The 12,416-nt window shown below is 45.4% G+C and overlaps 1 protein-coding gene across 9 annotated transcripts in view; it reads left to right on the top strand.

Annotated features, from left to right (window-relative positions):
- LOC144592942 (cAMP-regulated phosphoprotein 21-like) overlaps window positions 1–12,416 on the top strand; it is a 164,995-nt gene that overhangs the window by 86,911 nt on the left and 65,668 nt on the right. For 5 of the 9 annotated variants that reach the window (XM_078398257.1, XM_078398258.1, XM_078398259.1 and 2 more), the window contains 4 exons: window positions 1,478–1,537; window positions 4,048–4,188; window positions 9,907–10,015; window positions 10,241–10,360. In XM_078398257.1, the coding sequence (XP_078254383.1) occupies window positions 1,478–1,537; window positions 4,048–4,188; window positions 9,907–10,015; window positions 10,241–10,360 (430 nt within the window). The remainder of the gene's footprint in view (window positions 1–1,477; window positions 1,538–4,047; window positions 4,189–9,906; window positions 10,016–10,240; window positions 10,361–12,416) is intronic. The other 4 variants (XM_078398264.1, XM_078398261.1, XM_078398263.1 and 1 more) reach the window with 2 other exon arrangements.

Here is a 12,416-nt window from a genome sequence, read left to right as displayed (position 1 = left end):
CAATCCTTGTGTGCAATGAACGTTCTCTTCGCAAAGGCCCCTGTACAGGCAAAGATGAAAGATGAGTGCATGAAGATGAGATAAGTTGTCAAGAATACAGCTCAAAGTGCCTTTTTATCTTTAGTTACAGCTCAATTACGGCACAAAACGCACTTGAAGATTAAAGTATGAAGTTCTAAACACACATCATCTTGGTGTCAATGTCATAGAATGTATTAACCCAAGCGGAGCAATTTTAAACAATCTTCTCGAATTGAATAATGAATGAATGAATACGTTTATTGGCCAAGTATGTACACATACAAGGAATGTGCCTTGGTGCTCCGCTCGCAAGTAACAACACGAACATACAGTAAACAATTAAGAATAAAGCATAAAACATTAAGAATACGACATTACGGTTTAAACATGTGAGTGAAATAAACCAGAGCAAAAAGAGACTTCAGACTTTTGGTTATTGAGTAGAGCTACTACTCGTGGAAAAAAAAGCTGTTTTTATGTCTGGCTGTGGCTGCTTTGACAGTCCGGAGTCGCCTTCCAGAGGGAAGCGCTTCAAAGAGTTTGTGGCCAGGGTGAGAGGGGTCAGAGATGATCTTGCCCGCTCGCTTCCTGGCCCTTGCAGTGTACAGTTTGTCAATGTACAGCATGGTGGCGCGGCGGTAGAGTTGCTGCCTTACAGCGAATGCAGCGCCGGAGATTCAGGTTCGATCCTGACTACGGGCGCCGTCTGTACGGAGTTTTCTACGTTCTCCCCGTGGGTTTTCTCCGAGATCTTCGGTTTCCTCCCACACTCCAAAGACGTACAGTTATGTAGGTGAATTGGCCGGGCAAATGTAAAAAAAATTGTCCCTCGTGTGTGTAGGATAGTGTTAATGTGCGGGGATCGCTGGGCGGCGCGGACCCGGTGGGCCGAAGGGCCTGTTTCCGCGCTGTATCTCTAAATCTAAAAAAAAAATCTAAATTGGGGGGGGATGGTTGCAGCCAACAACCTTCTCAGCTGATCGAACGATGCGTTGCAGCCTCCGGATGTCGTGCTTGGTGGCTGAGCCAAACCAGACCATGATGGAGAAGGTGAGGACGGACTCAATGATGGCAGTTTTATTATCGTAATTCCCATTACAATAGATTTCACAGAGAAGTAATAAAGATATATAAAGTTTTAATCAAGATGTTACTGGTCAGCAGGGGTAGTTTAGTATTAATGAGTCTGGCACTGATGTGAAGAGGTGATTCCACATGCACTGAGTTCTCTGGATTAATCAACAACCAGAGCAAGGTGGACAGAATGTGAGATTAGTCAGTTTACAAGCAATCAACTTGGAAACCTTATCTGCAGAGGCTTGTGTGTGTTTGTCATTCCATTCTTACAGAATGAAGTTTTGGGATGTTCTGAACAACTAAGGGAAAGTATTTATTTAAACTTTATCAACAGTTTTTATATTTACACTGATTCAAATGTTTTAAAATCATTTTACAGGGACAGAATGATGCTTTTAAAAATGGAACAGGAACTAATAGATTTTATCAATGATAACAAGTAAGAGATTACATTAACTTCTATTGCTGTGAACATGACTTCTGAACTTGTCTGGTTACTCAGTGGTTTGGATTCGAGCTGGTTTACCCATAGAAGGCGGGGGACAGCGATGGAAGTGTGTTATTCCAACTCAAAGGTATTTATTCACAAAATGCTGGAGCAACTCAGCAGGTCAGGCAGCATCTCGGGAGAGAAGGAATGGGCGATGTTTCGGGTCGAGACCCTTCTTATTCCAACTGGCGGTCTGTAATGAGTGGAGTTCCGCAAGGATCTGTGCTGTAACCTCTGTTGTTTGTGATGCATTTAAATTACTTGGACTCTTATCTTATCTTGTCGTGTCCACAACATGCTAGATATTGTGTTTCAGCCAAAACTGAACACAACTCTTAGCAATATCGTTGTTCTCTGCGAGGTTCTCAGCTTTGCATTAGTGCTCCAATAGAGGACAACTCAATAGGTGATCCATAGTTTGTGGTTCATTGCCACAAATGCAGATGATGCCTTCAGTGTCTATATAACCCCACTTCTTGAGAGCTGCTTTACAACGACCAGTACCAGCTCTCAGTCTGCTGAGGCATTTGCAGTAAAGACAGAAACGGAGGAATTTATTATGGGGAACAAGGAAATGGCAGACGAGTTGAACCGGTACTTTGGATCTGTCTTCACTAAGGAAGATACAAGCAATCTCCCAGATGTTCTAGTGGCCAGAGATCCTAGGGTGACGGAGGAACTGAAGGAAATCCACATTAGGCAGGAAATGGTGTTGGGTAGACTGATGGGACTGAAGGCTGATAAATCCCCAGGGCCAGATGGTCTGCATCCCAGGGTGCTTAAGGAGGTGGCTCTAGAAATTGTGGACGCATTGGTGATCATTTTCCAATGTTCTATAGATTCAGGATCAGTCCCTGTGGATTGGAGGGCAGCTAATGTTGTCCCACTTTTTAAGAAAGGAGGGAGAGAGAAAACGGGAAATTATAGACCAGTTAGTCTGACATCAGTGGTGGGGAAGATGCTGGACTCAATTATAAAAGACGAAATTGCGAAGCATTTGGATAGTAGTAACAGGATTGTTCCGAGTCAGCATGGATTTACGAAGGGGAAATCATGCTTGACTAATCTTCTGGAATTCTTTGATGATGTAACTAGGAAAATTGACAGGGAAGAGCCGGTGGATGTGGTGTACCTCGACTTTCAGAAAGCCTTTGACAAGGTTCCACATAGGAGATTAGAGCACATGGTATTGGAGGTAGGGTACTGACATGGATAGAAAATTGGTTGACAGACAGAAAGCAAAGAGTGGGGATAAATGAGTCCCTTTCAGAATGGCAGGCAGTGACTAGTGGGGTACCGCAAGGCTCGGTGCTGGGACCGCAGCTATTTACAATATACATTATTTACTTGGATGAAGGGATTAAAAGTACCATTAGCAAATTTGCAGATGATACAAAGCTGGGTGGTAGTGTGAACTGTGAGGAAGATGCTATGAGCTTGCAGGGTGACTTGGACAGGTTGTGTGAGTGGGCGGAAGCATGGCAGATGCAGTTTAATGTGGATAAGTGTGAGGTTATCCACTTTGGTGGTAAGAATAGGAAGGCAGAGTATTATCTGAATGGTGTCAAGTTAGGAAAAGGGGATGTTCAATGAGATCTGGGTGTCCTAGTGCATCAGTCACTGAAAGGAAGCATGCAGGTACAGCAGGCAGTGAAGAAAGCCAATGGAATGTTGGCCTTCATAACAAGAGGAGTTGAGTAAAAGAGCAAAGAGGTCCTTCTGCAGTTGTACAGGGCCCTAGTGAGACCGCACCTGGAGTACTGTGTGCAGTTTTGGTCTCCAAATTTGAGGAAGGATATTCTTGCTATTGAGGGAGTGCAGCGTAGGTTTACTAGGTTAATTCCCGGAATGGTGGGACTATCATATGTTGAAAGACTGGAGCGACTAGGCTTGTACACACTGGAATTTAGAAGGATGAGAGGAAATCTTATCGAAACGTATAAGATTATTAAGGGGTTGGACACGTTAGAGGCAGGAAACATGTTCCCAATGTTGGGGGAGTCCAGAACAAGGGGCCACAGTTTAAGAATAAGGGGTAGGCCATTTAGAACTGAGATGAGGAAAAACTTTTTCAGTCAGAGAGTTGTGAATCTGTGGAATTGTCTGCCTCAGAGGGCAGTGGAGGCCAATTCTCTGAATGCATTCGAGAGAGAGCTGGATAGAGCTCTTAAGGATAGCGGAGTCAGGGGGTATGGGGAGAAGGCAGGAACGGGGTACTGATTGAGAATGATCAGCCATGATCACATTGAATGGCGGTGCTGGCTCGAAGGGCCGAATGGCCTCCTCCTGCACCTATTGTCTAGTGTCAATCCCAAATTCCATTCCCTCCACAGATACTACTTCAGCATCTTGTGTTTTATTCATAGTTGGCCTTGTGTTAAATTACCATGAGTATTAACGTTTACGTTGGTTCGCTGAGTGATCTCTGTAGTCTTCATCTGTTTCTCTTTTCTTCATAGTAATCACTACAAGAAGTTCCCTCCAATGTCATCATATCATCGGATGTTGGTACACAGAGTGGCCGCCTACTTTGGAATGGATCACAACGTAGATCAAAGTGGAAAATCTGTGATAATCAACAAAACAAGCAATACCAGAATGTAAGTATTATTTGTACCTCAGGTAGACACAAAAAGCTGGAGTAACTCAGCGGGTCAGACAGCATCTCTGGGGAGAAGGAATGGGCGTCTTTTCGGGTCGAGACCCTTCCTCAGACTAAGAGTCAGGGGAAAGGGGAAACGAGAGATAGAGACGGTGAGGGAGAGAGATAAAGAACAAAAGAATGAAAGATGTGTAAAGGAAGCAGGTGAGATAAGTGAGAACGAGTAGACAATAAATCTCCAGGTAGACAATGAATCTGTCTTTCCAGGTGAGACAGAGGTTCACCTGCACCTCCTCCAACCTCATCTATTGCATCCGCTGCTCTAGATGTCATCTTCTCCACATCGGCGAGACCAAACGTAGGCTCGCCGATCGTTTCGCTCAACACCTTCGCTCGGTCCGCCTTAACCAACCTGATATCCCGGTGGCCGAGCACTTCAACTCCCCCTCCCACTCCCAGTCTGACCTTTCTGTCATGGGCCTCCTCCAGTGCCATAGTGAGGCTCAGCAGAAATTGGAGGAACAGCACCTCATATTTCACTTGGGCAGCTTGCAGCCCAGCGGTATGAACATTGACTTCTCCAACTTTAGATAGTTCCTCTGTCCCTCTCTTCCCCCCCCCCCCTTCCCCCTTCCCAGTTCTCCCACTGTCTTCCTGTCTCCACCTATATCCTTTCTTTGTCCCGCCCCCCCTGACATCAGTCTGAAGAAGGGTCTCGACCCGAAACGTCACCCATTCCATCTCTCCTGAGATGCTGCCTGACCTGCTGAGTTACTCCAGCATTTTGTGAATAAATACCTTCGATTTGTACCAGCATCTGCAGTCATTTTCCTAGACAATGAATCTCAACAAGGCAATTTTGAAGCTGGTACGACTTGGGTGGGGAGATGGATGGAGAGAGAGGGGATGCAAGGTTCACTTGAAGTTAGAGAAATCAATATTCATACCACTGGGTAGAGAGAATTTGGATTATTTTTCAGACGTTTGTGGCATGGATTTTCTCGATGCAATGATGGCAAAACTATCAGTGGTGGCTGTTATTGACAGCAACCACTACAGGACATGCACAGACAGATGCAGAAACCAATTTGTTAGAATCATAGAATTAAACAGCATAGAAAGAGGCCCTTCAGCCCACAGTGTGCATGCTGACCATCTGTGCTAATCCAATTTACCTGCACTAGGTCCACAGCATTCTGTGCTTAGGCAGTTCCAAGTGCTTGTCTCAATACTTCTTAGATGTTGGAATGCTATGAGAGAATGAAGAAGGATTCCGATCCCAAACATTGCCCATCTGTGTCCTCCACAGATGATGCCTGACCTGCTGAGTTACTAGACAATATACAATAGGTGCAGGAGGAGGCCATTCTGCACTTCGAGCCAGCGCCACCATTCAATGTGATCATGGCTGATCATTCTCAATCAGTACCCCGTTCCTGCCTTCTCCCCATACCCCCTGACTCCGCTATCCTTAAGAGCTCAGAAGGATGAGAGGAGATCTTATCGAAACGTATACGATTATTAAGGGGTTGGACACGTTAGAGGCACGAAACATGTTCCCAATGTTGGGGGAGTCCAGAACAAGGGGCCACAGTTTAAGAATAAGGGGTAGGCCATTTAGAACTGAGATGAGGAAAAACTTTTTCAGTCAGAGAGTTGTGAATCTGTGGAATTCTCTGCCTCAGAAGGCAGTGGAGGCTAATTCTCTGAATGCATTCAAAAGAGAGCTAGATAGAGCTCTTAAGGATAGCGGAGTCAGGGGGTATGGGGAGAAGGCAGGAACGGGGCACTGATTGAGAATGATCAGCCATGATCACATTGAATGGCAGTGCTGGCTCGAAGGGCCGAATGGCCTCCTCCTGCACCTATTGTCTATTGTCTATCTAGCTCTCTCTTGAATGCATTCAGAGAATTGGTCTCCACTGCCTTCAGAGGCAGTGAATTCCACAGATTTACAACTCTCTGACTGAAAACGTTTTTCCTCATCTCCGTTCTAAATGGCCTACCCCTTATTCTTAAACTGTGGCCCCTTGTTCTGGACTCCCCCAACATTGGGAACATGTTTCCTGCCTCTAACGTGTCCAACCCTTTAATAATCTTATATGGGTTATGTGGGCGTGGCTGTGTTCTGCAGCTGCGGCTCACCGGCAGTCTCTCTGTCTTTTTTTTGTTTTTTGTCTATTGTCATCGTTTAATGTACGTTTTGTTCTATTTTTAACTCTGTGTATGTGGGGGGGTGGTGGGGGGGTTGGGGGAAACCTTTTTTCTAATCTCTTCCTCAACGGAGATGCGACCTTTACCGTGTCGTATCTCCGTTCGCGCTACGGCCTAACATCGTGGAGTCGGCGGCCTCCAGCTGGGATCGACCTTGAAGACTCCGGTCGCAGGGCCTGGACTTACCATCTCGGAGGCTTCGGCCGTGGGCCCTGCAGACCGCAACATCGGGAGTTCGCAGGTCCCTGGCTGGCGACCGGCTTTTGGGAGCTCCAGCCGTAGCAGCTTCGACCGCCCCGAAGTGCGAGGTATGATCGACCCGCTCGCAGGCCCTTCATCACCCTGCGTGGCTCGGCCGCAGCACTTTCCATCGCCCGGTGGGGGCTCAGGACTTTCATCGGCCTGCTCGGCTCGGCCCTGGGACTTTCCATCGCCCAGTGGGGGCTCAGGACCTTCATCGGCCTGCCCGGCTCGGCTCGGCCCTGGGACTTTCCATCGCCCGGTGGGGGCTCAGGACCTTCATCGGCCTGCTCGGCTCGGCCCTGGGACTTTCCATCGCCCGGCTGGGGCTTCAAAAAGTTGGGAGCCTCGATCACCTCGTGGCACCGCGGGAGAAGAATGAGGAGGAGATAAGACTTTGCCTTCCATCACAGTGAGGGTGTGCCTAGAGCAATCACTGTGATGGCTGTTTGTGTAAAAATTGTATCTGTGTGTCCTGTGCTTTTTGTTGTCTACTGCCGGACCCTGACGTGAGAGGACGCTGGCGTTGTTTATTCGCCGCTTTTCCGTTAGGATAGTTTGTCTGTTTGTTTTTATGTTGATTGTTTTTGTAAAGTGCTTTGAGCACCCGATAAGGCGCTATATAAAATAAATGAATTATTATTATTATTATTATTATATGTTTCAATAAGATCCCATCTCATCCTTTTAAATTCCAGTGTATTCAAGCCTAGTCGCTCAAGTCTTTCAACATATGACAGTCCCGCCATTCCATGAATTAACCTAGTAAACCTACGCTGCACGCCCTCAATAGCAAGAATATCCTTCCTCAAATTTGGAGACCAAAACTGCACACAGTACTCCAGGTGCGGTCTCACTAGGGCCCTTTACAACTGCAGAAGGACCTCTTTGCTCCTATACTCAACTCCTCTTGTTGTGAAGGCCAACATTCCATTGGAGGTGGACATATCCGCGTTGTGGCCACGCCATCATATAATAATGAACAACCCCAAAGGCATATCTGCCGTCGGTGTAATTATTCACTCTCTTTCCTTTGGTAACCAAGGGCCTCCATCAAGGCTGCTAGACTTCTAGTGTCCACAGAAGGCTGTGGAGGCCAAGTCAGTGAATATTTTTAAGGCAGAGATAGATAGATAGATTCTTGATTAGTACAGGTGTCAGAGGTGATGGGGAGAAGGCAGGAGATTGGGGGTAGGAGGGAGAGATAGATAGATCATCCATGATTGAATGGCAGAGTAGATTTGATGGGCCGAATGGCCTAATTCTACTCCTGTTCCTTATGACATTATGACCGTACCAATTCTGCTACCTGTGTTGATCTAATGCCAGGAATCTGACCCCCTTTCAACACTTTGGCCATTCTACCAGTGGCAATTCTGTTCGAGGGGTAACATTATAATACGTCCTGGTCCATCAACCTACATCACTTACATGAAGAAAATGTAATAGGTGTCAGTATGAAGATATAAATTTCATCCTCCACAAAACTTGTTTAAAAAATACCACAAATACCAGAGTAAAGAGTATTTTATTGTCACGCGCACCGAAGTGGAACAGTGAAATCCTTCCACGCAGCAGCACAACAGGTTTGTGAACACAGAACTCAATAGATAATATAATAAACAAACCAAAAAAAATTGAATAGATTTCCTTTTAAAAACCCAAATATAGTGCAAAACGAAACGGAAGCCCAGAGTCCAAAGTTTATCCACGACATTCGTAGTTTGTTGTTTAGTTGGATTTGTAGTATTCAATAGCCTGAAGAGGCTGGAGTTTCACTGGAGTTTAGAAGGATGAGAGGGGATCTTATAGAAACATATTAAATTATAAAAAGGACTGGACAAGCTAGATGCAGGAAAAATGTTCCCAATGTTGGGCGAGTCCAGAACCAGGGGGCCACAGTCTTAGAATAAAGGGGAGGCCATTTTAAACTGAGGTGAGAAGAAACATTTTCACCCAGAGAGTTGTGAACTTGTGGAATTCTCTGCCACAGAGGGCAGTGGAGGCCAATTCACTGGATGAATTTAAAAGAGAGTTAGTTAGAGCTCTAGGGGCTAGTGGAATCAAGGGATATGGGGAGAAGGCAGGCACGGGTTATTGATTGTGAACGATCAGCCATGATCACAATGAATGGCGATGCTGACTCGAAGGGCCGAATGGCTTCCTCCTGCACCTAATTTCTATGTTTTCTATGTTTCTATGTTAGGCTGCTCTTGAACCCGGACGTTACAGTTTTCAAGCTCCTGTACCTTTTTCCCGATGGTCCGACACAGCCCTAAAACTGCTTTAAAAAACAAATTCCTTCTTTTACTGTCTTTAGAGGCTTGATTTCATTCCTCTTGCCTGGCTAAATAATCCAAACTTTCCCCCTTCCTGCTGTACTTCGCTCTTAATCCACAGATTCAACCAGTCATTGAAAGTAGGCATGCAGGTGCAGCAGGCAGTGAAGAAAGCCAATGGTATGTTAGCATTCATAGCGAGAGGATTTGAGTATAGGAGCAGGGAGGTTCTGCTGCAGTTGTACAGGGCATTGGTGAGACCACACCTGGAGTATTGCGTACAGTTTTGTTCTCCTAATCTGAGGAAAGACATTCTTGCCATAGAGGGAGTACAGAGAAGGTTCACCAGATTGATTCCTGGGATGGCAGGACTTTCATATGAAGAAAGACTGGATAGACTCGGCTTGTACTCGCTGGAATTTAGACGATTGAGGGGGATCTTATAGAAACTTACATAATTCTTAAGGAGTTGGACAGGCTAGATGCAGGAAGATTGTTCCCGATGTTGGGGAAGTCCAGAACAAGGGGTCACAGTTTAAGGATAAGGGGGACGTCTTTTAGGACCGAGATGAGAAAGTTTTGTTTTCACACAGAGAGTGGTGAATCTGTGGAATTCTCTGCCACAGAAGGTAGTTGAGGCCAGTTCATTGGCTATATTTAAGAGGGCGTTAGATGTGGCCCTGGTGGCTAAAGGGATCAGGGGGTATGGAGAGAAGGCAGGTACAGGTTACTGAGTTGGATGATCAGCCATGATCATATTGAATGGCGGTGCAGGCTCGAAGGGCCAAATGGCCTACTCCTGCACCTATTTTCTATGTTTCTATGTTTCTATGAATCACAGCCATCCACAGTCCAAATACCCAAGGACTTTCATTGGGTACTTTGGGAATGGGACAAGAAAATGTTATAAAGAATTATACCGTTTTCCTTTTTGCAGAAAAACTGATTGAATTGTAGTTTTATGTTTTTGTATACACCGACAGACCAGAACAAAGGTTTTGTGAGCACATAAAAGACGAGAAGAATGATGACTCCCAGAAAAGATTTATTTTAAAACGTGACAATTCCAGTATGGACAAAGATGATAATCAGGTACGTAATCCTATGTGAAGTTTAAATCCTTTTTGAGATAATATGGACCAAAAACGCGAACCGATGTTTTAGTCCACTTCGTAAATTAACCTTTTTGTACCTATAAGGGCAGTGATGTGTGTGTGTGTGTACTTTAGCAAACCTGCCCTAACCTCAGCTAAATCAATTAGATGGGATTTTAAAGTAGGTTTGTGTGTACATGAACAGTATTTCATATCCATTCAGGAAATGTTTATCTTGCAGCAAAATAGAATTCATCCATTTAGCGATGGTAGAAGAAGTAAATCAATTGAGGAGAGAGAAGAGGAATATCAACGAGTAAGAGAGAGAATTTTTCCACAAGATGTAAGTAATTTCTCTGCTAGCCTCGAACCCCATTTACACAGGGGATGCCAAAATTATGTTCGGATCCATTGATCTGAATTGACTTTGGCCTCCCCAGTGCACTGGTACATGTGTCGGAACAGGATCAAAGTACCTGCCCGAGCTATGTACTGGTTTATTGGGCGGAACCAGAGTTGAGCTGAGGTATAAATTAGACTGCTCATGCCAGTCTGATGGAGACCTTTTGCTTCTGTGCTGGATTTAAGCCTGCATTGAGAAGGAGAGTCTGGGGGAGATTTTACTCACAGAGGGCACATAAATTGCAACCAGTGAATTGTCAAAAGTAAACAGCTGTAATTTGAAGAATTTTAATTTACGGCTGTGGTGTAAACCAGGCTGTAGTGAGACTAAAATCATCACTAGATGAAGGAAACATGGAAACACATTCCAAATAAGTAGGTCATGAATAATGTTATGTCCTGCACATCCTATTTGTACATTACAAAATTCTAATTGATAAACACCAGATAAAAATAAAAACAAAATTACTAACAAGCTGAGATTATAAGTCACCTGATATCCAATTGAAATGAAGTGAAATTTTAAATTATTGTGTTCATTTAATTAAATTCATAGGTTTTAGGAGCAGAATTAGGCCATTCGGCCCATCAAGTCTACTCCACCATTCAGTCATGGCTGATCTTTCTTTTCCTCTCAACCCCATTCTACTGCCTTCACCCATATCCCCGGATACCCTTATTGATCAAGAATCTGTCAATGTCCGCCTTAAAAATATCCATTGACTTGGCCTCCACAGCCTTCTGTGGCAATGAATTCCACAGATTCGCCAACCTCTGACTGAAGAAAGTCCTCCCCATATCCTTTGTAAAGGTACCTCCTTTTATTCTGAGGCTCAGGCCCCTGGTCCCAGACTCTCCAACTACTGGAAACGTCCTCTCTCCAGGCCTATTCACTCTATCCAAGCCTTTCACTATTCGGTAAGTTTCAATGAGGTCCCCCCTCATCCTTCTAAACTCCAGCGAGTACAGACCCAGTGCTGTCAAACGTTCATCGTATGTTAAACCAATCATTCCTGGGATCATTCTCGTAAAACTCCTCTGGACCCTCTCCAATGCCAGCACATCCTTCCTCGGACATGGGGCCCAAAACTGCTCACTAAACACCAACTGCGGTCTAATCGGTGCCTTCTAAAGCCTCGGCATTATATCCCTGTTTTTATATTCTAGTCCACTCAGGCATTTGCCTTCCTTATGATTCTGCTCCTTATTGCATGGCGGCACGGTGGCGCAGCGGTAGAGTTGCTGCCTTACAGCGAATGCAGCGCCGGAGATTCAGGTTCGATCCTGACTACGGGCGCCGTCTGTACGGAGTTTGTACGTTCTCCCCGTGCCCTGCGTGGGTTTTCTCCGAGACCTTCGGTTTCCTCCCACACTCCAAAGACGTACAGGTATGTAGGTTAATTTGCTGGGCAAATGTAAAAATTGTCCCTAGTGGGTGTAGGATAGTGTTAGTGTGCGGGGATCGCTGGGCGGCGCGGACCCGGTGGGCCGAAGGGCCTGTTTCCACGCTGTATCTCTAAAAGAAAATCTTACTACCGATTCGATTTGCAAATTAACCTTTTTGGGAATCCTGGACCAACACTCCCTTCCCCTTTGCACTTCCTCCTTTTGGATTCTCTCCCCATTTAGAAAATAGTCTACGCCTTTATTCCTACTACCAAAATGCACGACTCAACACTTTGCTACGCTGTATTCCACCTGCCACCTCTCTGCCCACTCACCCAACCTGTCCAAGTCCTTCTCCACTTCCCTGCTTCCTCTCCACTACCAGCCTCTCCACCAATCGTCGTGTCATCTGCAAACTTGGCCATGAAGCCTTCAATCCCCCCCATCCAGATCATGACGATGAAAAGTAGCGGTCCTAGCACCGACCCTTTTGCGTGTCCTGCTATTTACTTCCTCAAAACATTCCAACAAGTTCATCAGGCAAGATCTCCCTTTCACAAAACCATTGCCCCATTTTATCGTGCGTTTCCAAGTACTCAGAAACCTATGTT

This window comes from Rhinoraja longicauda, chromosome 4, assembly GCF_053455715.1.
Source record: "Rhinoraja longicauda isolate Sanriku21f chromosome 4, sRhiLon1.1, whole genome shotgun sequence".
Taxonomy (NCBI): Eukaryota; Metazoa; Chordata; class Chondrichthyes; order Rajiformes; family Arhynchobatidae; genus Rhinoraja; species Rhinoraja longicauda.
The sequence above is the reverse complement of the archived record's forward strand: the minus strand, read 5'-3'. Positions and strand labels throughout refer to the sequence as shown.